This window comes from Felis catus, chromosome A1 (genome assembly GCF_018350175.1).
Source record: "Felis catus isolate Fca126 chromosome A1, F.catus_Fca126_mat1.0, whole genome shotgun sequence".
Taxonomy (NCBI): domain Eukaryota; kingdom Metazoa; phylum Chordata; class Mammalia; order Carnivora; family Felidae; genus Felis; species Felis catus.
This window is the reverse complement of record NC_058368.1, coordinates 72,292,747-72,318,108: the sequence shown is the minus strand read 5'-3', so window position 1 is coordinate 72,318,108 and position 25,362 is coordinate 72,292,747. Positions and strand designations below refer to the sequence as shown.

Sequence of the window (25,362 nt, the reverse complement as noted above, 5' to 3'; positions counted from 1 at the left end):
GAAGCTACAAGATGATCACGTAAAAATGAGCTGGTAGGCGAAATAGAAAAGATGAAGACTTATCTGCCACCTTATTACCATTCCTGAGAAAGGAGAGAAATTTATTTCTAGCTGAGTATCAAATAATGAAATCTTCTTCCCAAGAGTGAGATAATTAGAAAAACCCTAAAGAAAGCAAATGTGAATATTAAGTATATAAAAGTTGATTCCACCAGGGACTCAAGTAAATACTTATAATGGCTGAGCCATTAGTTTTGAGACCCAGAGGTAGGGAACCGCACATCACAGATGCCCAGGACATTCCTAGAGTATCCTTGCTGTGGCAGAGTAATTACTAATAGCTTTCTTTTCCATCTCAGGGAAATCTCAGGATGGTCACCCCACCCCAGGGTAGCTTGTAGGACTTGGTGGTATTTTATAAAATATCACTGACACTTAGCCTAGAGATAAGGTAAAGTTGGATTTGGGTTTTTTATTACTGGCCCCAAATAATATTTAAGTTTACCCTTTAGGGTACTTGGGAAAATAAATGAGTTATTATCTTATAAATTCTGTTCACAAAATAATGAGTTTTTTTAATGGAAAAGTCAGAAGAATTAAAGATAGAAACGTGGTGGAACTTAAAATGTTAATTTTTAATTTCTATGGACTTTATCAAGAGGGAATTTTGTAGAATATGTAAAATCGTAATGCCTCAAATTCATGCAAAGGTCTTTGAAGTCTTCTTGATTTATATTTAAACTTCTTTTGAAGGATGAAGACACACTGTTCAGTTTAACTTGCAGGACTCACGCAGAGACGTCTGCTGGGTGGGCGATATAAGAACAAGTTTGGATAAATGCATATTGGAGAGATTTTTCTTTAAAATATTTAAAGAAGAAATGAAAATACTCTGATGAGTGCGTGTAAATTTCTAACTAAATTAACAGCCACATTTATGGAGCACCTGTTCTACCTCATGTATTGTGCTTCTATAACTAATTTTTAGAACAACCTGAAAGGAATTATTTTCCCCACTTTGCAGATGAAGACACAGTCCCAACATAAATAATATGTTGGTCTGGTAAGTGAGAGCGTCAGGATTTGAACTCAAATCTGACTTCCAAGCCCTTGCTTACTCTCCCATTTGATCAACTTCTACCTTGTTAGGATCCCATATTTGTAAACCTGTAGACACATACAGACGCACATCGGTATGATACACTCTTTATGTGGCATAGAAAAAATTAAAGTCTACATGACCTCTGGTTTCTTTCTGCCACCATGGAGATGGTGTATTCTGGGGGTTCTGGTTCATCCAAGCCCATAAAATAGCGACACACAATATATTTGATTGAGTCCATCGATCCCTTCTAAAATTGTGCATATCCATCTCAAAGATGTGGCCCATTCGAACCACCAGTTAAATCCACCTTTTATCTGTTACTAATTTTAAAAAATTAAATGTGAGTAAATGTTTCAGAATAACTTGAATTCCCATATGAAAATTAATACCAAAGTGATTTTCACCAGAACAGCAAAAACATTCGTGAGTCTTCAATATAAGAAAAGAAAACCCTACACTTTGAAAAAGGGTCTAAAAGTAATCAAGTGATTTTTTTTGATCAATTATAATATAGCACTTCTTTTGATCTTACTTCCCAGAAAGAAGAGAATGTCATAACATAGGTTATAAAACTCTTGCTATTAGTGGTAAATATTTATTGAACAATTGATAGCTGTTATCTTCTCATTCAATACCCGTAACAGCTTTCTACGTGCGTCATGTTCTATTTTTATACTCTGTATTACAGCCAAGGAGATTGAACCTTAGTGAGGTTAAATAAGATATCCAAGATGGAACAGTGTGTAACTGGCAGAAGCAGAGTTGAAACCCAGTTCTCCCCAACACTGATTTCTAGGCTTTTAAAGATTCATGTTGTACCATGGTCCGTAAGTGAGATGATCTTCAACATGTGCGTGTGTCCATGTTTGAATAAAATGTTTAGTTTCCCTTCGGTTGCAAGGAGCACATGCTTAGGAGACAAACTGAATGGGCAGATGAGTACCTGGTTGAGATCGCCTGTATTAGGACTCAAAATATTGTCATGATGCACTCCTGAACCTACTGTGTGAATGGGAAATGAAGGGCCTTGACAGTTCAGCCCCTCACAAATCGCGTTCACTGTAGTTGTCTGTGTAGAAATCATTACCGAGCATCATTTTGGTATCTCAGGTTCAATCGGACCAGCTTGCATTCCTCCCGATAGAAAGCACCCTCATGTGCAGTGACCATAGCAGCACCAGGAGGACCTGTTGGGAATTCATCTCTAGGTGGGATCTCTTTGATAGAGAAAATCACCTGGCCAACTTTGTAAAAATACAAACTCTGAGCCATATCCATGGATTCCTATCTATTGGCAGGGGTAAGACTCTCAGAATTGGTTGGGTTAGAAATCAGTGATTTAAGCCCTTGGTTCTACAATTAAAACTCCCGAAGATGTGTTAAGAGTAGAAGGCAAATTTTACATGGCTTCTTCAAAGATAAATCTGGAATCTTCAAAGAAATGCTAAGCTTTTAGCTACTATGCTTCCACCTGTGGGGAACTTGAGTTTCCTGGACCCTTCAGACTGTGTCCTTAGAAATGTCAGCAGCGCCTGGGTGGCTCAGTCAGTTAAGCACAAGACCTTCACTTTGGCTCAAGCCATGATCTTGCAGTTTCGTCAGTTTGAGCCCCGCGTCGGACTCTGCACTGACAGTTAGGAGTCTGCTTGGGATTGTCTCTGTCTCCCTCTCTCTCTACCCCTCCCCTGTTCACGCGGTCTCTGTCTCTCTAAAAAATAAATAATTTTTTTCTTTATTTTTTAAGTTAAAAAAAATATTTAAGAAGCACCAGAGGTGATGAGAGCTTCTTGTCATTCTTCCAAAGAAGCAGGTTGCCCATGTGTTCTGGGAACTCTAGAAATAAAATAAATTTTGTTTATTTAGTGACTCACCTGTCTTAGATCTAGCAGTTGAGTGGGGCTGGTATACTTTGTGGTTGGTAGTTACACATTCTTAGCACTGTGGAACTCTCACATCATTTAACCACAAACAATAGCACCCTGTCAGAGTGGGGAATATGGCTGTTCCCCAGCTGTACACTTCAGCCAAACCACAGCCAGTAAACATAAATATATTTGGAGCTTCTAATAGGTATGAGGCACTTTGTATTCCTAATTGCTAATTCATAAGGTGATCTCATATGTTGGGCATTAGGATCCTAATGAGAGAGAAGAGGAAGTAGCTCCTTGCCACACATTAATTAATTGATAGAATCACCGATTGAAGACCTATAATCTTTGTCCCAAATTCTGGTGGCCATTTTCCGCCTTGCCAGCTGACTCCTCACCCTGGGATTTTGTAGCTTCTTAAGCAAAGGAAGAAGAGTTACTGCTTGAGGAGCCCTTGGTCCAGATTCAAATTGTCAAGGGTAGGGGCACATGGATGCTTCAGTCAGTTAAGCATCCCACTCTTGGTTTCAGCTCAGGTCATGAACTCACGGTTTGTCGTGAGTTTGAGCCCCACATTGGACTCTTGTGTTGATAGTGCGGAGCTTGTTTGGGATTCTCTCTCTCCCTCTCCTTGCCCCTCCTGCATATTCTCTCTCTCTCTCTCTCTCTCTCAAAAAAAAAAAAAAAAGGTGTCAAGGGTAGTGTACTTTGTCGTATGACCTCAAATCAGTTTTCACATTTCCAGTTTGGAGCTGATCAATGCAAACTCTGTGTCCTGATACTTTACTGATACTCTTTGAATACATTCAAATACCTCTCATTGTCTAATCCTTGTTCAGATGCCCATTTCCTGGTCCCTGTCACCTTTGTTGTCACTTATCCATATCAGCAAAGTAGTGAGTGATAGAATTAAGGGAGTACAGTTGGGGAAAATATATAATTAAAAGAACCATTCAGATATAACAAGGTACAATGATGATTTAAAATACTTGTTTCAAAAGAAAATAATGTTTTGTCATTTAAATTACATTCACTATTTGAAAAAAGTATTTAATTTTGCCATTTTGATGCATGATGAATTTAGCACTTTGTGGCTTTGTCTATCTACCCATTCAGGAATGGATTAAGGAATGGAAAATCATTAAAATACTCTCAGCCAAACAGTAAGGGGAAATTTATTCCCTAATTACTTACAAAATGTGCCAGTTTTGCTTGTTTATAAAATGTGGGTGATGTCAATATTATTTCCTACCTCAGACTATTTGTCTTATTTTGTAGTCCCTCTAAAAGTCCAGGTAGGGCAATTAAAAGTTTTTAAAATCAATAAATAGTCTCTTCTCTGCAAATTCCAGGGTGGGGTAAATGTTCCAAAACATCCAGCATTGGAAGTAGCCAGGCCAATTCATAAGAGTTTTTAATTAACCCTGGAAGAGGAGGCCAAATAGGATTGAAAACGAAGCCAGATGATTCTCTGGAATGAACCCAAAATGCGGGTAGCAGCCAGAGCGAGTCCATTGTCAGCAAAGGAAAGGGACAACCTGTAAATGCAGGTCTAAGTTTTGAGCAAGAAAAAAACCCTTGTTGTCTGCCTGCCATTAAAAGTGAGGCAAGCAATGCCCTAATGTATCAAAGGGCACATTCACTGTCCTTCCAGGTGCAAAGACTGTGTGTGTGTGTGTGTGTGTGTGTGTGTGTGTGTGTGTGTGTGTGTGTTCACTCCATGGGTTTAACCAGAAATGTATTCTCCTATTTATTTTTGACTTCTCTCTAGAACATACAATATAAATAGAAGAGAAACCTATGGATGCAATAAATAACAAAATGCTTTTCAAGTATATAGTGTTGTCTGTTGCATATGGATTTGTTGTGCCATGTACTTCCTTTTTTGCATCACTGACAATTTCATCGTGGAATGCAAACCTCAGAAACACGTTCGTTGTAGCCAAGCCTCTGTGAATGTTTTTTTTTTACAGCAAATGGACCAAATTTGGCTACAAGAACTCAGTGTTTTTCTGCTTATGTGCAGTTCTTCAGGGGAAAAAATGTAAGAAAAATACAAACAAAATAGCTATGTATAAATTCCCGTTGTAGGTATAGTTCATGAAAATCTTGCAAATAAGTAATAACTTCTTCTGTCAATTAGTGTCTTTGACCTTTTGGCCATTCTCACAAATGAGGGACAGGGTGTAAGTAAGCTCAAAGTGTATCAGACACACTGTGTCAGTTTGGGGGAAGCACAGATTTTTGTCTTTTTTGCCCAATATGCAAAATCTCTGAGAATGTAGTTTAAAAATTGGTTGCTATGGTAACAAGTGCTTGTTTATAATCCCTGAGAAAAAGCCGAGAATAGCCACACCAGCAATGAAAGGGTAAAAACGTTGTGCTCTTTCTCTCCCTGACCTTTCTTGTTCTCTCTCTCCTGTGCACACACAGGCTCTGGCATTTCCTCTTTCCAGGATGCCCTAGATCTGCCTTAGACCTAGCATTTGTTGATCCTTAAGTAGTCACTCCAAGCAATAACCCCATTGGAAGGTCTTCCCAATGCTCACCATCTACCACCTGCAGTCAGATGTGATGTTTCTGCTTTGTGAGCCTGTAATGCTAGCAACATATAGCTGGCTCTCAAAGCATTCGCCATGCTCTACTGTGGTCATGACTTTGCTAGGTAGTAAGTAAAGCCTCTGATTTGGAAATACCTTCTTGGTCATCTCTGTTCCTAGCATGTTGTGTGGCACAGAATGGGCCATTCAAATATAATCATTTTGAATGAGTGAATAGACAAATGCAGTAAAGTGGCCTCACTAAGAATAGGGGAAAAACAATTTCTGAAAAGGGGCTAAGTAATAATAAGAATAGTTATGTTCATAAGTGAGAGTAACCACAAAATGCCAACACTAAATGCATTACAACCAGCAGTGACAGCAGTTTGATATCGGTAGAGAAAGATGACATTCTGAGTAATGAGAAGAATTTGAACACAAAATCTTGAGCTATTGCATTTGGCATTGTTGAGTCCTATGGACAGAGGAGAACAGAACACAATGGGCATGTGATTTGCTCTAGTTATTACCTTTTTTTTTTTTTCTTTAAATGAAAATGTGATGAGGTCATTCTGGGAATAGTTGTTTTTAATAATAGCTGAAAAGTTTCTCATCTTACAGATGAGGACACTGAGGCTCAGATGGTCAAAGTGAATTGCCCAAGGTAATTAAGTTGGTTAATCACTAAACTGAATGATATCCTTGTGTTCCAATGTATAGCTCTTATCGGTGCTCTGTACCATCAGGAGTAATAATTAACTTAAGACCATAAAACTCTTGGGGTGCCTGGGTGGCTCAGTCAGTTGAGTGTCCAACTTCGGCTCAGGTCATGATCTCACAGTCTGTGGGTTCGAGCCCCGCATCAGGCTCTGTGCTGACAGCTCAGAGCCTGGAGCCTGCTTCGGATTCTGTGTCTCCCTCTCTCTCTGCCCCTCCCCTCCTCACACTCTGTGCCTCTCTCTCTCTCTCAAAAATAAACATTAAAATTTTTTTTAAAAGACCATAAAACTCTTAAATACTTAAGTATTATTTGAGGCTGTTGTAAACAGTTTTAGCAACAAGTTCAGAACACATTTTCTTAGATTTCAAACTCCTACATAATGTTATATGTAAATAAGATATTTTCTTAAGAATTTTTTAAAAAAGCATATGCCAGGCAGATAATTAATGTCTTTTGAAAAACAATTAACTACTCCAAGGAATTCTAGTATTCATTTTGAAACATGGAAACTACTGAAGCCAGAATTTTAAAAAATGGAAAATCCATGCCAATTTTTGGATATCACACTTACAAATTGCATAAAAACAACAGGATATAATTGCTGAAGAATTTCTTCTGTGGTTACTTTACAAGCAAACAAATAAACAAACACATTAGTAGATTTGTCATAAATTTAAATAATTGTAGAGAGACACATTTCCTCACTTAATAAAAAAATAATTATTACACATTTACTATGCATTAGTTAAGATTCTTCAGAGAAATAGAACCAATAGGATGTTTATATAGGAAGCAATGAGATTTATTTTAAAGAATTGGCATATGTGATTATGGCGACTAGCAAGACCCACATTTCAGAGCAAGCCAGCAAGCTGGAAATTTCAGAATGAGCTGTTGTTGCGGTCTTGAGTCCAAAAGTAGTTTGGAGGCTGAATTCTTTTCAGAGGATCTCAGTATTTTTCCTTAAGGCCTTTAACTGATTAGATGAGGCCCACCCATATTATATTGGATAATCTGCTCTACTCAGAGTCTACTGATTTAAATGTTAATTGCATCTTAAAAAATACCTTCACAGCAACCTCTAGACGGTGTTTGACCAAACAACTGGGCACCATAGTGTAGCCAAATTCACTCATAAATTTAACCATCAGACTACATGTCAGGAACTGTGTGGATTTGGAGGTTATACTGGGGAACAGTCAAGTTTGGGAGACACCCAACGAACAGCTGACCACTCAAACATGAATTACACACTTCCCAAGTGCCAGAAATGAAAAGTGTGGGTACTTTGAGAAATTATAGCAGAGAAGCCTAACCCAGCCTGAGGGACTTGAAGAGGCTCCCCTGAGAAAGTGACATTCAGGCTGGGGCCTAAAAAGTGAAAAATGGGTTAACCAAGCAGAGATGGGAGGGGAGGTTTCCAAGCAGAGGAAAAAGTCCTAAAGTAGAAGGAGCACACCAAGAGCTGAGATAAGACCACCATGTTGGGTACTGGGCCGTTTGAAAGGGGAGAAGCCAGGTCCCTTGGATCTTCTAGATGAGATTTGCCATGGACAGGCTTCAGGTAAGACCAAGATTATGAAAAGCCTGTCTGTATGTTCTGTGGCTAACGGATTGGAAGGGTTAAGAGTGCTGCAGGATGACCAGTTCGGGGACTAGATGGTGGTGCAGGTAGAGGTGAAGATGGTGAGAGTTGAATGAGCTCAAAAGATATTTTGGCAGATATTTAGGGCCACATGATGATTAGTTATGGGAGTTAAAGGAAAAATAGACATCAAGGAGATTGCACACTCTCAAGCTTGCTCAGCACTGTGGATGAAGGTCTCATGGTGCTGCTTGTCATGAAGGGATGTTGGCAAAGGAGTCTGGGCTCAGTAAGGGGAGTAGAGTTGGAGGCACTTGGGGCGTAGCCAGGTGGAGACATCTAATAGGTAGTTGGACATGTAACTCTGAGAGTCTAAAAGACACCTAGGATGAGAGAACTGCAACTATGAGAATGGATTTGTCTGCACAGGGAGAGACTATCATAAAAAAAGAGAGGAGGCCAAAGACTGAGCTCAGAGCAACTCAGAACTGAGGGCCAGTTCCAGAAGGAGAATGATCTGAGAGACAGGGAAAAAAACTAGCATCGTCCAAGTCAGCAACTGTTGCATCTCTCTCCCCCCCCCCCCCCAAACAACCACAACTGGGAAAGTTTTTCTCTTTTTAAGGACTCATGTGATTAGGTCAGGCTCACCCAGATAATCCAGGATAATCAACCAAATTCAAGCTTTTTAGCCTTGTTCACATCTGTAACCTTAATTCCATTTGCCATGTAACCCAACATATTCACGTGTTCCGGACATAAGAATGTGCACACCTTGAGGGGGACGTTGTTCTGCCCACCATCAAAACAAGTATGTGCAGTGCTATCAGAAGCCACAGGAGAGAGAAACTGAAAATGGTCCAGCTGGATGTGACACATGGAAATAAACAAGAGCAAGTCTAGTGGATTCGGGATCATGCAAAATAGGCTAAAAAATTAAATTAAGGGGCTTAGAAATTGATAATTTTTTTTCAAGAAATCCAACTGTGAATAAGAAATGCAGGTCTTGAAACCCACTTAAGCATGAGTGAATATTTATTAGGAATGGAAGACTCATTGTCTATATTTAGAGTTTGGCTGGTTGTAGCAAGAATTCTACCCTCCCTAATTCCAGAAAGCCTCTTTTTGTATCGTGAATATCTGATGGAAAATGAACAAGGAAATAATTAACGTTAACAAATAAAAATAAAACTTAGAAGATTCTTGCTAACGGTGACAATGAAACAACTATACATTCTGAAACTCCCAATGTTTATTTCCACTTTTAAAAAGAGTAATTATCATGTGGTTTTAGATACATGAGTTCCAGGGCAATTAATCATCTAATAAATGTGTCTCTAACAAGCATTTGCTAATAGCTTGATGTTGGCAAAAATAATGTGTTTCAAATCTGCTGCCTCTGAAGCCAAAAGATTTCAACATAATATCTGGGCTGGTGAGGGTTGTGCTTGAAATGAGAATCAGTGTTAACATGAAAGAAAAAAATAAATGGAATACAAAAGGAGAAAACTGCTCTAATACTTATAAATCAGTAATAGTTAACAGTTATTGGGTGAGTGATTCCCAGTGCTATTCTGGGAGTTGAATATTAGCTCGTTGAAACATAAGACACTCCCACCAGTTGGTGTGAACGCTATCCCCGTTTTACAAATATGGAAACTGAGGCAGCACACAACAACACTAGGGTTCCAGTCTAATCTTGTCCAATACAATCAGGCTATCAATAGCAATCGAGAACAGCTAACACTTACTGTCTACCAAGTACCTGTTTTAAGTACCTTACAGACTAAGTCATTACATTTTTGCCACAGCCCTGTGAGATAGGCATCTCCCTGCCATCTCCTGAGGAAGAAACTGAGGCACAGAGAGGCAAATTATTAATTTCGATGGGCTTCCCTCTCTGAACTTCACCTTAACCTTCCTTAAGTTAGGAATTAGGTGATCTATGCAGTTTCTTTCAGCTGCCCAGTGCTGTCAGTATCACGTGCCTGAATTCCTTCTGTTCTTTTGACAAGTCTTTTAACGTTTATTTACTTTTTTTTTTTTAATTTTTTTTTCCACGTTTATTTATTTTTGGGACAGAGAGAGACAAAGCATGAATGGGGGAGGGGCAGAGAGAGAGGGAGACACAGAATTGGAAACAGGCTCCAGGCTCTGAGCCATCAGCCCAGAGCCTGACGCGGGGCTCGAACTCACGGACCGCGAGATCGTGACCTGGCTGAAGTCGGACGCTTAACCGACTGCGCCACCCAGGCGCCCCATCGTTTATTTACTTTTGAGACAGAGAGAGACAGAGCATGAACGGGGGAGGGTCAGAGAAAGAGAGGGAGACGCAGAATCTGAAACAGACTCCAGGCTCTGAGCTGTCAGCACAGAGCCCGACGCGGGGCACGAACTCACGAACCGCGAGATCATGACCTGAGCCGAAGTCGGACACTTAGCCAACTGAGCCACCCAGACGCCCCTCTTTTGACAAATCTTTATTATGTTTTTACATACGTTTTGTTTGCTACATTTTATTATTGTAATGATTACTAAATATTTATAATAAGCATTTATTGAGCATTATTATTATTGTTGAGCATTTATTTATTGTGACATGCTAGGTGCTAAGTTGAGTGCATTCCTTGGTTTACTTTACTTAACCTTCACACAGGCTTTGCTTTTAATTATGGCTACTCTCCCTAGCTGACAGATGAACAAACTGAGCTTAGAAACATTTAGAACTTTATTCAAGTCACACAACTAATAATTGGGAGACCTTGGGATCAAACCCCGAAAACCTACTCTGAAACTTAAGTCCCCTTAACACTTAGCTCTAATGTGTGGTGTCCACATCAGAAACATAGTCAGGTCAGACTTAAGCAAAGATGAATAGTTGGTCTACATATAAAAATATGAAATAGGGTGAAGTAAGTGATATGTCTACCCAAAATCATATCTCTCAGACATAACCAAGTAGTAATTTCCACAATGAGAACTTTCCCTTGGGTTTTCTGTGTGGGGTCCAAAGGAGCCCATACCATATACCAGAGGGCACAATTATTTCAACACTTATTCCCTGACAGTGGACAGATTATCTCCTGGCAGCTAATAGAATCCTGAAGGAATGCACTTGGGGTGTCTGAAATGCAGGTGAGGATTTTAGAGCTTTGTTTACAACTGAGACAGAGCTGGTGAGGTGTCAGCAGGTCTCAGGTATGTATGTGCAAACCTGTGAATTGTGTGTGTGCACAGTGACCTCAAGCAGGGAAGGGATTGCAGAGTGTTGAGTGTCAGACTCTAGAGAAAACGCATTATACACAGGGAGGGAACCAGCCAATTGAATATAAGAAGGTATTAAAGAAGAAATATGACCCAAAACATCTGCCTCAATTTGACTGTAAGCTGAGGGCTAAGACTGTCCTGAGGTCCATCCCCACTTAGGAAATGCTTACAAACATCGAGGTAGTGGGAAATGACTTGTAATAAAATCATGGATGTAGAAGGCTTGTGAAATCGTCTAGCCTAAACTTTGGCCAGGGCACAAGCCATGTGAATTGTCTCAGAGAGCAGCTATCCAGGGCCTATTTTAAAGGTCAGCCCAGAATGAGATTCCACAATCACCATTCCAGTGATGACCCATACTTGCTCCCAAGAAAGCTATTACTTACCTAAATCCTCATACATCAATTTAATCTCCACCTTGCCCTCCAGAACAATGAAACAGGGATGTATTACCATCCACCTAAAAGATCTTCATGTTCCTGGAGCTATCATCAAATCACCCTATAATCTCTCCCTTTCCAACACCATTCCATTGGTTCCTTCAATCCCACGTTATTTGTCTGGATTCCTTTCTCAACTGCACATCTGCCAACACAGAAGAAGACTGCGTGTCATTTATGCGACTCATAGGATGACATCCTATGATCGTCATCATTTACTGTTTGGTTAGAAGTAGGCAAGTAAAATTTGTGCCCACAGTAGGGTAAGTATTTGGTGAACAACAAGGAAACCCCAAGCAGGTTAACATTCCTTGAAAATTCACAGCAGATTTCTTTCCTTTGCTTATCTGGGTCTTGGTCCTTAATGACCAAAACAATAATAGTAATAGTATTCTTATATAGAGCTATTGTGAGGACAAATCAGGGATCATTTGAGAATGTCTCACTATGTCATTAATGCTATGAACACCCTTCATGAATCATGAATCTTACATCTGGGTCCCTATACAACAGCTAATAGTGAAGGGTGATTACATTATTCATTTTAATCAACATTTACAATTGTCCAAATTGGCTAACCTTTTCATAATTTGTTCACAGAAATGTAACCTGGAATAGCTTAGCTATCCCAGATACACATTGCTCACCAGAGCTGGAGGAAGGCTACCAGTGCCCCCCGGGATTTAAATGCATGGACCTCGAAGACCTGGGACTTAGCAGGCAAGAGCTGGGCTACAGTGGCTTTAATGAGATAGGTCTGTCTTACCACTAAAACACATTTTCAGTTTCTGTTTTAAAATGTTTATGAAATGGAGAGAATACTTGTTTAACTGATGTTTGCTGTTGAGACTGGCTATAGCATTTAAGAAACACAACTACAGATTTTAATGCTCTTCTTGGGTTGTGATACAGTCTGCCTTACAGTCTGTAAAGACAGTCTGCTTATATGGATATTCATCAGTGTCTGTAGAGGGTTCAGTATCCCTTATTTTAGAGTATTTTGATTCCTAATTACAGCACTTAAAACTGTTTGTTGAGCAAGGTTCAGGGCTTGTTGACTGAAAGATAAGCAGGGTTGGGTTTTGTTCCACTTGTAACTGTGAACCAGTAGGCAAGGTAAGTCTTAAATAACTGAAGTAGTAGTCATTGATGAGTGCATGAAAACTGGAAAGTAATGCTGGAATGGAAGATAGCTAATGAAATACTTAATGAATATGCATCAACTATATAATAGACATATGGGAAATGATGATATGCTCAAATGTATACATTTATCTGTGGCTTGTGCTATTAAGTCCTGAAATGTGCCATTGTATACAGTAATGAAATTACTTAACATCTGCCATTTAGTTTATATCATTGCATTTATTACCATTTCATGCAAGGGGTGCATGTTTCATTATTGAGACAAACAAAAACCTAAGCATTCTAAACAATTATTTTATGCTTTGAGAACTTGTCTTAGCTCAGGCTGCCATGACAAAATACCATAGACTGGGTAGCATAAATAACATCACTTCATTTCTCCATTTCCCTCTAGTCTGGAGCCTGGAAGTCCAAGGTCAGGGTGCCAGTATGGTCGGTTCTGGTGAAGCCCCTCTCTTTGGTTCACACATGGGTGTCTTCTCGCTGTATTCTTATTTGGTGGTGAGGATAGGGAAAGAGAGAGAGAAAGAGACAGTGAGTAGGAAGAAAGGAAGAAGAGGGAGAGGGAGAAAGCTCTCTGACCTCTTCTTGTAAGGGAAAAAAATCCCATCAGGAGAGCCCCACCCTCATGATCTCATCTAAATTGAATTAACTTTCCAAAGGCCCCATCTCCTAACACCATCCCATCGCAGTGGGGGTTAGGACTTCAGCATATGAATTTGGGGTGGAAGCAACACAAACGTTCAGTCCGTAAAGGAATTGTTATCAGAATCATTTGGAAACAACAACAACAACAACAACAACAACAATTTTTCCTTCAAGTTTCAAGGCCCAGATGCATTTAAGAGAGTTCTAGACACTTTTACCCAGGACCTAAGAGAATCTCAGTGTTTAACAGTGTGGTGGTTGTGCTTCTTTGGAAGCCAAATCTACTTCCTGACTTTTGGTGCGGTTTCATAACTCCGCGAGCAGCTGTACAATGCAGGGTGTCATGGCCAGGCAAGAGAGCGTGAGCTCCTGTCAACCCTGGATTGCCACTGCTATAGACACAGCCAATCAGTCTTTATACATCAGGAAAAGTAGCTGATAAATCTTCCTCTCACCCTGGTGTTCCATCACAGCAGCCCACAGATGGTGTTATGCGGGATGGCATAATGAACTCTGGGCTGGTTGCTGGAATTTCAGAGAGAATATGTGAAGATCTTGCACTGATTGAGGAATACTCTTCTGCTGTCTGAACTAAAAAACCACAAGGCTAAAGCCTTTAGATAGAGTATAATAGTGAACTTGGGCTGAAAGCCACAAATAGTTGGTAGTTTTAAAACAGTGAGTTTTGCAAATAACGTTCCTAAATTTGTATTCTTGTTTTTAATATGCCCTCAGAGCGTATTTCCAACATTGTGTTTAGATGGGTAATCATTCACCCCTTTGGCCAATGGTACACTTTCCTACGTCACCAAATTTAGAAGCCAGCAGATGTGAAGGCATTTCGATTTGCTGTACTCTCTTCAACTTATCTGGCTTTGGAATCAATCTTATATCCTTCCCCTGGATATAAGGACTTTTACAGATTATGCTGATGACTTTCAGGGATGAGCAGGAAATCACAGGCGTGGTTTGGGAGATGGGATGTATATTTTGGGTAAGCCGCGTGGACCGAGTTCCAGGAATCCTGACCCCTTGGGCACAGCTAGAATGGGCTCATCAGAGCCTCTAACTCTTTAAAGGGCTAACTGGGTGTGCCCGTGTCTTGATGGAGGGTGGCCAGCATTCAGTAGTTAGACTCTCCTTGCACAAAAATCTCTATTCCTATAGAATCATATTGCTAAATCAAATCACTTCCTGGCCATTTTGAGTGCAGCAATTGTGCCTAAACTCAGAATACTGAATTATAGTCAAGCTGATTCAGCTTTTTTCGCTGTGACTTACAATGACTTCAACCACTGTGCAGTACTCTCTTTGAGAAGGCAAGTTTTCTCACAGAGCGTATTGGCTTCAGAAGCCTGATTCTAGGAGAGAACTGCCCCGGGGGCAGCAGGCCTCCACTAAGGCAATAATCTTACTGTTTATTTGCACATTTATCTCCCAAGGATTTAAGCTCCTTGAAAACAGGAAGTACATCTTTTCATCTCCATGCCTTCAGGGCCTGGCACAAGGCCGAGCTCTATAAATATTTACTAATGGACTGAACAAAGTATATGTCCTTTTGAATTTGATGGTAACCAGTCATGTTTGTGTTAGGATATAGAGCCATAATAGAGAATTAAATTGTTTTCTTGTTGTTCTTTCCCCTGGTTTTGTCTGCTTTTGTTGGCAGTATTCATTATTCCTCATGACTTGCTTTTCTATACAAGCTTAATTTGGTCTGTTTGCTTCTTTTTCTCAAATGATGCTTGAGTTCAACACCACTGTATGACTAATGGTTACATAATGAAATGTTGACTTTGTACTGTAACCCAAAAAGTTTAAAATGGTCGCTATACCTTGGACTGAAATTGCTAACTAACTTTCTGATATTATGCATCTTTGTAGATACACAAATTGTGATATTTTAGATCATCTCAAAGGTTTTACGGAAACAAAATAAAATTTTCCTCCAAAATGAAGAAAAAAAATTATTTTACTAGGCACACATGATCATCTCTTTTTTCATGCAGTTGAATTTAAAACAATTAGGTGATTTATTGTGCATATAAATTTGGTCAATGTACTTTATATGTAAGTAAGCATGATTAATTAAAAAGGAGCACATTTCCTCTTCTTACTAATCAAATTGTCATATAATACATTGAATTTCAACTCATTTATAACATTTCATTTATAAGTAGCTTTATGTCTCCTTAAAATTGATGATGTTGAAAAACTCACTTTTTAAAATACATGAAAAGCCAGTCATTAAAGTAGAAAATTTATAAAGAGCTTCAACTGTAAAATTGTAAAGACACCCTTGCATCTCTAAAGTCATCAAATATCAAGAAGACTGAGAAATAGAAATGCAGTTTCCATATTTAAGGACTCTGAAAACCTGGCACTAATAAACCACACATCAGAAGACCAGGTGTCTAACAGATTACTTCCTGAAAGGATTCTGGCAACTGAGGATCTCAGGCAGAGCCAGCAGAATGCTGACATTCTCAAATAAAGACTATTCCCAGAGGAGCAGAGTAGTTCTCTGTTTGAGTCAGGACATCAGTGTGTGGCTGACCATGGGAACTTTCTGGGACTCCATGTGACATCTCAAAGTGGAGGCTCTCGTTCCTGCAAGCATTTAGTAGAGAAATAAAGAAGACGAGATCCTCAGTCTGGGGGAGGGGCCCGATGCTGCTGCTCCGTGTCGATGAAGACAAGGGCCCAATCTGGCTGTCCCTTAAGATGACATGGGGAGGCTTTTAAAACATAACACTTCTCAAGCACCACTCTCAGCCCAGTTAAATGAAAACCTTGGGATGATCCAAGGCATAGATGGTTTTTAGAAGCTCGGTGTGTGTTCTAAATGTTCATGCACCGTTGTGAACGCTTGGACTGAAGCAGCACTGATACACCCACACACACCTGTCTTAGAAAAAACTTCCTTTCTCTCCTGCCTGACAAATACCTGATCCTCTGAAAGTGATTTCACAGATGAGGAACGATCAAAAAGAATGAGGACCATATCTATAAAAATGCACATTTAGGTGTGTGTGAAACTGAAAAAAAAAATCCAAGAGATATAATTTTTAAAAATTGCAGAAAAAGACGACCTAAATATATGGATTTAAAGGGTACAGCTGTCGCAGTAAATGATCATAGAACAATCAACGCTGAGGCATTTCTTACTAAAGTTGCTGGAATTCAGAGCTAAAGAAAGCATCCCATGCGCATCCAGAAAAAAATGATCAAGTCAGTTCTTTTTCTTTTTTTCCCAAGCAATACTCAAACAAGTGTAGCTCCAGGAGGAACCCAGGGCCTCCAGTCATTTCTAAGGGAAGCCATCGTTGAGAACTGAAACTTTGTCAGGACTCTCGTCCAGGATACAAGGACACAGGGCTTACAAAGTCCTCAGAGAAAGAACGTGTCAAACTAGTTTCGGTTACCATTGAAGAAACAAGAACTCAGAGACTGCATTTTCCATTAATCCTTCTTGAAGACATTCGGCCAATCTAGAATGACAGGTCATGAGCCTAGTCTCTAGTATCTACTCAGTGTGAAAACAAAGCTAATACAACTTCAGGATTTACAGAATATATAAATATTACAAATTATGGCTGTGTAGAAGAGATGAGAAGAAAATCCAAGGAGGCAGTGTAGTGATGTTAGTGTCCTTATACTCAGCAATAAGAAATATATTGTCTTATGCTACATATGACTTATGTAATGGAGGTATATGTGTAGTTGAACAAGAATGAATTACAAAGTAAAAAATAACTACTTTAGAAAAAATTCACAATCAAAATAATGGCCCTGGGGTTTGGATCACAGCTCTACTACATACTAGTATGGTGACCTTGGAGAAGTAATTAACCTCTTCGTGCCTCAATATCCCCATCTGTAAGGTGGGATAAAGGATAGACCTCCCTTACAGCGTTGATGTGAGAAGGGACTGAAACACAGCACTTAGAACACTTAGCACAGAGTGAGCCAGAAATTAGAGCTGCATTGGCAAAACAGGAATGCACCTCTGTGGTATTTGAGAAAAAAAGGCAACTTGTTTTTAAGTTTATTTATTTTGAGAGAGAATGAGTGAGCAGAGGAGGGGCAGAGAGAGAGAGACAGAGACAGAGACAGAGACAGAGACAGAGACAGAGAGTCCCAACCAGGCTCCACACTCTTAGCGCAGAGCCTGACATGGGGGTCAGTCTCACGAACCATGAGATCATGACCTGAGCCGAAATCAAGAGTTGGTTGCTTAACCGACTGAGCCACCCAGGCACCCCAAAAAAGACAGCTTTAATGAGAGGGGAGAACACAATGCTTTCAGATTAACACAGCTGTGGTTTATATTACTCCCTTCTGCCTGTAGTAGTTTGCTATTCAGATTGTTCAGAATTTTAGAGCAAGTGGGGAGACTAGTGTTCACCTTGCACTATGTCCCTGTTAACTGATATCATGCATTTTCTCTCTCTCTAGTCAATGTACAAAATTCCAGAGGGCCAAGTTTTGATGGCGTTTGGTCTTCATTAATCAATTATTATTCTCTTGTTATCCTCAGAAATATCCTTCCTTTGTGCTTCCTCTTTAGGAACTTATCCATATTTAGCCTAGGCCATTGAATTTTCTATAGTTTCATTACGCCTTACACCTATAGTTTTATTTATCCCTATGCATTTGAATTTGTGACTCTGGACTGGGCCACTCCCTGTCCTTTAGCAGAGTGCCAACAGGCCCTCCTTCCATAGACCTCAAAAAAGCATCCTTTGGCTCACTGAGCCAGAAGCCACAGCCATGCTATTTCCTGCATGGTCCCCAGCACTCAGTGGTTTACTTTCTGTCCTCCCATAAATCCCTGTGCCAATGGTGACGGAAATGGTGGTGGTTTTTCTGTCCCTTTTTTTTCATTCAAATACCCTTCCATCTTTATTTCTGGGTCCCTTTTTTACAACCGATTCTTAGAACCCTCAACTAGTACATCGTCTGTAGGATGTTAACCTAGGCACTTGAGACATCACATACTCCCCATATTCCAGACCTATTGAGGAATATACATTATTGGAAGGACATATTTATTTATTTTTTAAATGTTTATTTATTTTTTAGAGACAGAGACAGCACAAGCAGGAGAGGGGCAGAGAGAGAGGGAGACCCAGAATCCGAAGCAGGCTCCAGGCTCCAAGCTGTCAGCACAGAGCCCCAGTGCAGGGCTCAACCCCACAAACTGTGAGATCATGACCTGAGCAGAAGTCGAGCACTTGACCAGCTGAGCCACGCAGGCGCCCCTGGAAGGACATAGTTAGAGGTCACAGAATCTGTTTAGCAAACATTCACATTTTGTGATTGCAGTGAGTGTGGGGAAGTCGGGAGCCAGCACACGGTGAAAAGGTTTGGGGACAGGTGACACCCAAAAACTCTACCGTAGAGGTGAAACCAAAACACCACATCAACTTACCCTGTTTGGAAAATGTGCCCTGCTTCCATGTTCCGAGTATTCGCCCCACCTTCAGCCTCTCTGTTCCTCTGTGTTACCACATGCTTGTCAACATGTGGGGATTCAATCTGAGACACTGTGGTTTTCTGTAATGGCACTGAAAATGAAACTAGAGGAATTTTGAGCTGGAAAAGATAGTAGTCATTTGGTTCACCCACACAGTTTTACAGAGAGGGCAACTGAGCCTCAGAGTGAATAAGGTCAGAGTTCTAGAGAATTCCCCATTGAAACAGGGAGAGTCTCACTTCTTGTGACTCACATACTCCCACTAAAACTTACTTTATCCCTCAAACTTTTTACATTGCAGATCAGTATTTCATTAAGAATAAAACTGAAAAAAAAAAACCTTGCAAAGCTTAGTTATATTCTTAATATTATAGTAGAAGTTTAGTATCACTCACCTTTGGTAGGATGCTGGTACAGAAGATAACTATTCAAACAGATGTGATATGCCAGTTGGGAAAAAAGCAACAGCAAATCTATCACACGTGGGAAGGAAATCACAGCAAATGCCATTAAACTGGCAATTTACTTGTCATGATCTTTCAAAAGATGTAAGAAATTGGGTATAGCAGATGAGTACAAATCTATTCAGGTTTGAACTCTCCATTCATTGTACAGTCAGGTAAAAACAAAACATGTTCAGAATTTTTTGTTGTGTTTTTTTAAATATATTTTTACTTATTACTTTAATTTTTTGAACTAATGTTCTTTGAACTAATTTTAGATTCACATAAAAAAAAAAGTTACAAAATAGTACAGAGAGTTCCTATAGACACATCACCAGGTTCCCAGAATGGTAACTTCTTATACAACTGTATTACATTATCACTGCTAAGACATTAGCATAACACAATGCTATTAACTATGGTGCACATCCCATTACCTTTCATAGTTGATCCACTGATGATCTTCTTCTATCTCAAAATCCTACCCAGGACGCCACATCGTACTTAGTCATTAACTCTCTAATCTCTCCTAATCTGTAAATTTGTCAGCTTTGTCTTTACAGTCTTGACACTTTTCAGAAGCACTGGTCAGTCATTTTGTAGAATGTTTCCCAGTTTGGTTCTACCTGATGTTTTCTCATAATTGGAATGAAGTTCTGATCAGACTATTTACATGATGTCTGGCTTCCAAAAGGGAAGAGAAGTTGTCCACTTTAACTTATTTATTTATTTTAATTTTTTATTATGTAAATTTGAAGGGATCCAGCTTTATAATTCAATGTTTATATGCACCAAAGCGACCAAAACCTGGGTAGCTATGATAGAAGAACCCAGTAAATGACATATAAAATTCATCCTGACAAGTCATTTAGGTAGTAAATAGATATCAGGCATTTTTTGTTGTTGTCATTAGCCTTCAAAATCATAAGAACAAAACACAAAAGCCCAAATTTGTAAAAATCCAGGATAAACTAAACTTGATTGAGACAGTTTATATCAGACAGAGGAAGTCCATAAGCAAGATCAGACTATAAACAGAACGTTCTGAAAATAATAGAAAAAAAACATTTGAATTATACATGCTTTTAATGCTACCTGGACTGCATGAGGTGACTGCTTCCCCTACGCCTTCTGTACAATAAAGCACACACTGTGGTCTTATGTGACTAGCTGCCCACAATCTTCATTATTGCAATTACTGTCATTACTTATCACAAGTACTCATTTATCAATTACTTATGTATCTCTAGCACTAGGTAAAAGATTTTCTATTCATTGTGTTTTTCATCCTCCCAATAAATCCATAAGGTGCCATTATGCCCAATTGATAAGTGAGGAGAATGAGATGAGAAAGAGCTGATTCGCCCAAAGTCACCTGCAGGCCACAGTTGGGAGCCAAGTCTTGCTGCCCATGTGCTGAGGTCAAAGCCTGTGTTCTGGAACTGCAGACTCTGAGTTAGCTGTGAAGTTGGCCATGGGTAACCACCATTCCCCGTGGCTTGTCAGGACAGCTGGCTCATCAGAGGGTCTCATGATGATAAAGGAGGGGACATGTCCTCCAGGGCAACAACCCACCAGACATGCTGCCTTCTCCTCCCACCACCATGTCTTTGGGACAGAGGGACAAGGGTGAAGGAGGCTGACGGTGATGTCCACTGGAAACAGGGCCACTCAGGGCTGGTCTCTGACTTTGCATCTAGCCTCCTGCATACTTTGTGACAGGGTCAGTGCATGATAAGTGTGAGTTTTATGTAAGAATTAAAGTATGAAAGAATATACGTGGGAGGCAGTGCCGTTTTACAAGATAATTTATTGAGCTATCAACATTTGGGCAAGGATTCAAAGCAATGGCAGCAAAAATCAGTAAATATGCTTTTGATACAAAAAGAGATTACAGTAGACATTTAGGCTAGAGATGTGGGAGAGAACACTGAAACCAAGCAAAAATATGTTATTTGGTATACGGCCATGAGGTTCACACTGATCTGAGCGAAATTCAAAATTTGACCACATTGTGATTTATGTGTGTAGTATATGTAATTTATAGCTACGTGCATTAATTTCTTCTGAATATGTGAATATACTTTCTCTTTCCCTTTGAGATACAGATATTTAATTTTGCTTTCTACGTACTACAAATTAACCAACAGGTTTCTTTAAGGTGATTTTGCAGATGCATATTAATTAATTCCTTTATTAGATATATGACATAAGAAGCATTTACCTTATTAGACTTTTCTGTTAATAAAATTATAAAACTTATATGCCTTCCTTACAATATTAGGTAGGAAAACAATAGGTCATCAGCATCACAGAAGTTAAGATGTAAATTTGGATACATATATAAATTTAAGGTGATGACTTATTATCTTTGAAAAATTTTTTGATAATAAATGTATGAACCTTTAGAGAAAATGAAGAAAATTAAAGCAGGGTGGCTATCACCTGCCAGATTCTCATATACTCCCGAGTCACTTCTAAAGAAGGCTATTATGGGTACTGGAATTGGAGACTGGTATTTTTTTTTTCCAATGGGAAATACATTTTAGCCGTTACCCACTATGTGGTATTTTCCTTATTTGACTTTGGGTGGTATTGACTATACTATACAGGCTCAGCACCCTGCATGAGTCATAAATCAGTTTTATTTAATATTGATGAGAAACAGCATCAGTGGTTATTTTCATCACTGGTAGTGTTCCGTGCTCGAAACTACCCCATATCTTGCTGAAATGGAATTGCCCATAAAGCCACCTACACAGGTCTAATGTTTCAGTTCTAATACAGGATTTGCTTTACTTTAAAATTCCCCCTATGTTTTTTTTCTATTGGCATTCTATTACTTTTATAATTTGTCTTCTATTGCATCTGATATTAAATATGTCCATAAAATAAGATGAAAGAAAATTACTTTCACTCAAATCACAGTAGATGTAAATTGAACTTTGCTGATGACGCTATTAAAAATTGATTCATAGGTTTAAACGATGTTAAACTGTATTTCATGTTGCAGCATGTGGTGTCAGAAGGAAACTTTACAAATGAGTAGAAAATAGGAAGTTATTGTGTATCTATAACTGTGATTTATTGCAGAATGTACATTTTTATTGCAGTTGCAAAAAAGCCACCATAAAGACTAATTTGTAAAATATGTAATTGAGATTTATAATACTTTGTGGAAAAGCACGGAAGGCTTATTTTCCCTGCATTAATCTTTGTGTTCAGCATTGCTCCCGGAATTACTTATCGATTTTTATGAAAACACATAGAGAAGAGAGAACTAGGGCAACAGCATTCGACCACAAGTGCTTACCCGAGTCTATGCCAATTCTAGACTTGCTCTTTGATGGAATTCCTTTGTCATGGGACAAGGAAGTCCTGATTGTATTTTTGTTAAATAGAGGACAAGATCATGAGGCTTCAACAAGGAGAATAGTTGTGAAAACCTTTGGTCAAATACAGGGGCTTCATCCCTGGGTCCAGGCATCAGCAAACGCCCTCAGGTTGCACGTAGAAGTGTGTGCCTGAGGGTTTCTAAAGTCTTTGGGCTTCATTAGATTCTCAAACAGGGTCACAAACTTACTTAAACTGAAATTAGATATGCAGATATTATTCAGAATATTAGGAAAACTGGGAGTCTAAAGGTAGCAAATGCAGAGTGATTTTTAAAAAGGATATCCACTTAGGGGTGCCTGGGGGACTCAGGCAGTTGAGCTTCAGACTCCTGATTTCAGCTCAGGTTATGATCCCAGAGTCCTGGGATTGAGCCCTGCATCCCGTTCCACGCTGAATGCAGACCTTGTTTGGGATGCTCTATCTTCCTCTGCCCCTCTCCTGCTTTCTCTATTTCCCTCGAAAGAAAGAAAGAAAGAAAGAAAGAAAGAAAGAAAGAAGGAAGGAAGGAAGGAAGGAAGGAAGGAAGGAAGGAAGGAAGGAGATTATGCACTGCCTGGTGTCTAGCAGGTGTTGGGGAGTTCTTCTTGAATGGATTAGAAAAAACAGCTGCTGGAGTGACATGCCATTGGACAGTGAAAGAAGGAATTTTAAAAGTGGATTTTGAGGGCATAAATGATTTTTTTTCATATTATAAATAGAAGACAATACTCCTTGGCAATATCTAGTGGTTTCCAAGAAATTAGCATGTTCATAGTTACATTTTAAATATTTATAGATTATAGGGACACCTGGGTGGCTCAGTTGATTAAGCATCTGACTTTGGCTCCCATCATGATCTCACGGTCCGTGGGTTCAAGCCCGCATCGGGCTCTGTGCTGACAGCTAAGAGTCTGGAGCCTGCTTTGGATTCTGTCTCCCTCTCAGTCTCAACAATAAATAAAAATTTAAAAAATAAAAAATATTTTTAGATTATAAAAATCATACTTCAAATAGCATACGAGGTTTAAAGAAAGTAATGAATTCTGCCATATGTAAATCCCTCCCTTCTTTTCTTCATTCCTTTCTTCCTGCCTTCTTTCATCTTTATCAGTTTTGTGGTATTTAGTAAAATTCTTTTAACTGTTTCCCTGCTAACAGACATTTAAGCTGTTCTCAGTCATTGACTACAGTAAGTAATTTTGTGTTGAATAAATGCTCACGCACACATACATACATATATCTTGTGTGTGTGTGCAGTATTCTTTAAAATAGATTCCTATGGGGCGCAGTCGGTTAAGCGTCCGACTTCAGCCAGGTCACGATCTCGCGGTCCGGGAGTTCGAGCCCCGCGTCGGGCTCTGGGCTGATGGCTCAGAGCCTGGAGCCTGTTTCCGATTCTGTGTCTCCCTCTCTCTCTGCCCCTCCCCAGTTCATGCTCTGTCTCTCTCTGTCCCAAAAATAAATAAACGTTGAAAAAAAATTAAAAAAAAAATAACTAAAATAAAATAGATTCCTAGGACGATTTCTAGGTTGAAGGGTATGCACATTTTTTTAACATAATAAATAAATAATGTTGTGTTTCTCAAAAAGATTTTAAGAATTCATCGTCCTGCTTTTTTTGTGTGAGAGTGAATTTTAGAAAGTATAAGGTATTCTCTTTTGATATGCAAAGATACTGAAGTAAAAAAAATATATAACAGAGACCATATTGTATTTTGTGCTCTTCTGAACACCAGCAGCCCATTTCTTTTTCCTCGCATTCCTTCCTCCCCTTTTCCCTAGCATGCCTCCTCCTACCAATACCTGACCCACTCTCTAGGGCCTCAGTTCATGTGGCTTCCCATACAGCACCCTTGTCGCCTTCTGTCTGAACTGTGACAGAGCTGGTCTGTGAAAGTTAATGCTTCTTTCTGTTTGGTTCCCACTGTCTGATGTACATGTATGTGTGTGTGTATCTGTGTGTCTGCGTGTGTTTTATCCTCTTCTTCCCAATGAGCTCATTAGATCCCAGGTGCCTCGAGTAGGAACAAAGCTTCCTGCGCTTCTCATGATGCGTTTTCTCTCAGTGAGCTCCTTATATACTTGAAGACTGGTTGATCGCATGTGGGAGAATTTTATATTAGATACATTGCCTTTTTAAATCATTATTCCTTGGAAACTTCATGAGGGAAAATTTAAATAAAATTCAGATACAACTCTTGCCTTTTAAGTTCATTCTCTGTTTGAAATTAAATGGCGTCTGCATTATGGCAGGTATTCACATGAAACAAATGTGAACAGACTAGCACAGAAGTCTTGTGTTGACGGTCAAGGAAACTCTCTCTGCTGGTAACAGCAGTCAGTGGAACATAATTCCCTTGACATTCTGTGAAATTAAATTAATCTCACCAACTAATCAGTTGGACCAAAAAGGAATAATGTCTTGTAGGGAAGCACCATGCAGCTCTTCCCTCAAGGCCAATGAGGCCATAGGAAAGCCGACTCCTACCTCCCTTGAGGTTGCATGTTCTAATACATGAGCCCTGCTTAGCAAAACTGTGCTGACAAGGAGCATGGCCTCCTCCTCAGAGGAGAAAGCTCTCTGGCCCTCGAAAATGGACTTCTAACCTGAGCCACACAGGGCTGTGAGAAAGAAGATGGCATCCACCCTGAGGGGGCACTGGACTGTGGAGACAAGGAGTCTCTTCCCTCTCTTCCCCTTTATGCTCCTGGACCCCTCAGCTCCCACACGCATAGGCCTTGCGA

At 39.6% G+C, this 25,362-nt stretch overlaps 1 protein-coding gene across 8 annotated transcripts in view; it reads left to right on the top strand.

Moving 5' to 3' along the window:
• The window catches only part of NALCN (sodium leak channel, non-selective), a 325,095-nt gene that overhangs the window by 40,812 nt on the left and 258,921 nt on the right, over positions 1-25,362 (top strand). For 7 of the 8 annotated variants that reach the window (XM_045055586.1, XM_045055583.1, XM_045055579.1 and 4 more), the window contains one exon: positions 12,127-12,281. In XM_045055586.1, the coding sequence (XP_044911521.1) occupies positions 12,127-12,281 (155 nt within the window). The remainder of the gene's footprint in view (positions 1-12,126; positions 12,282-25,362) is intronic. The other variant, XM_045055593.1, reaches the window with a different exon arrangement.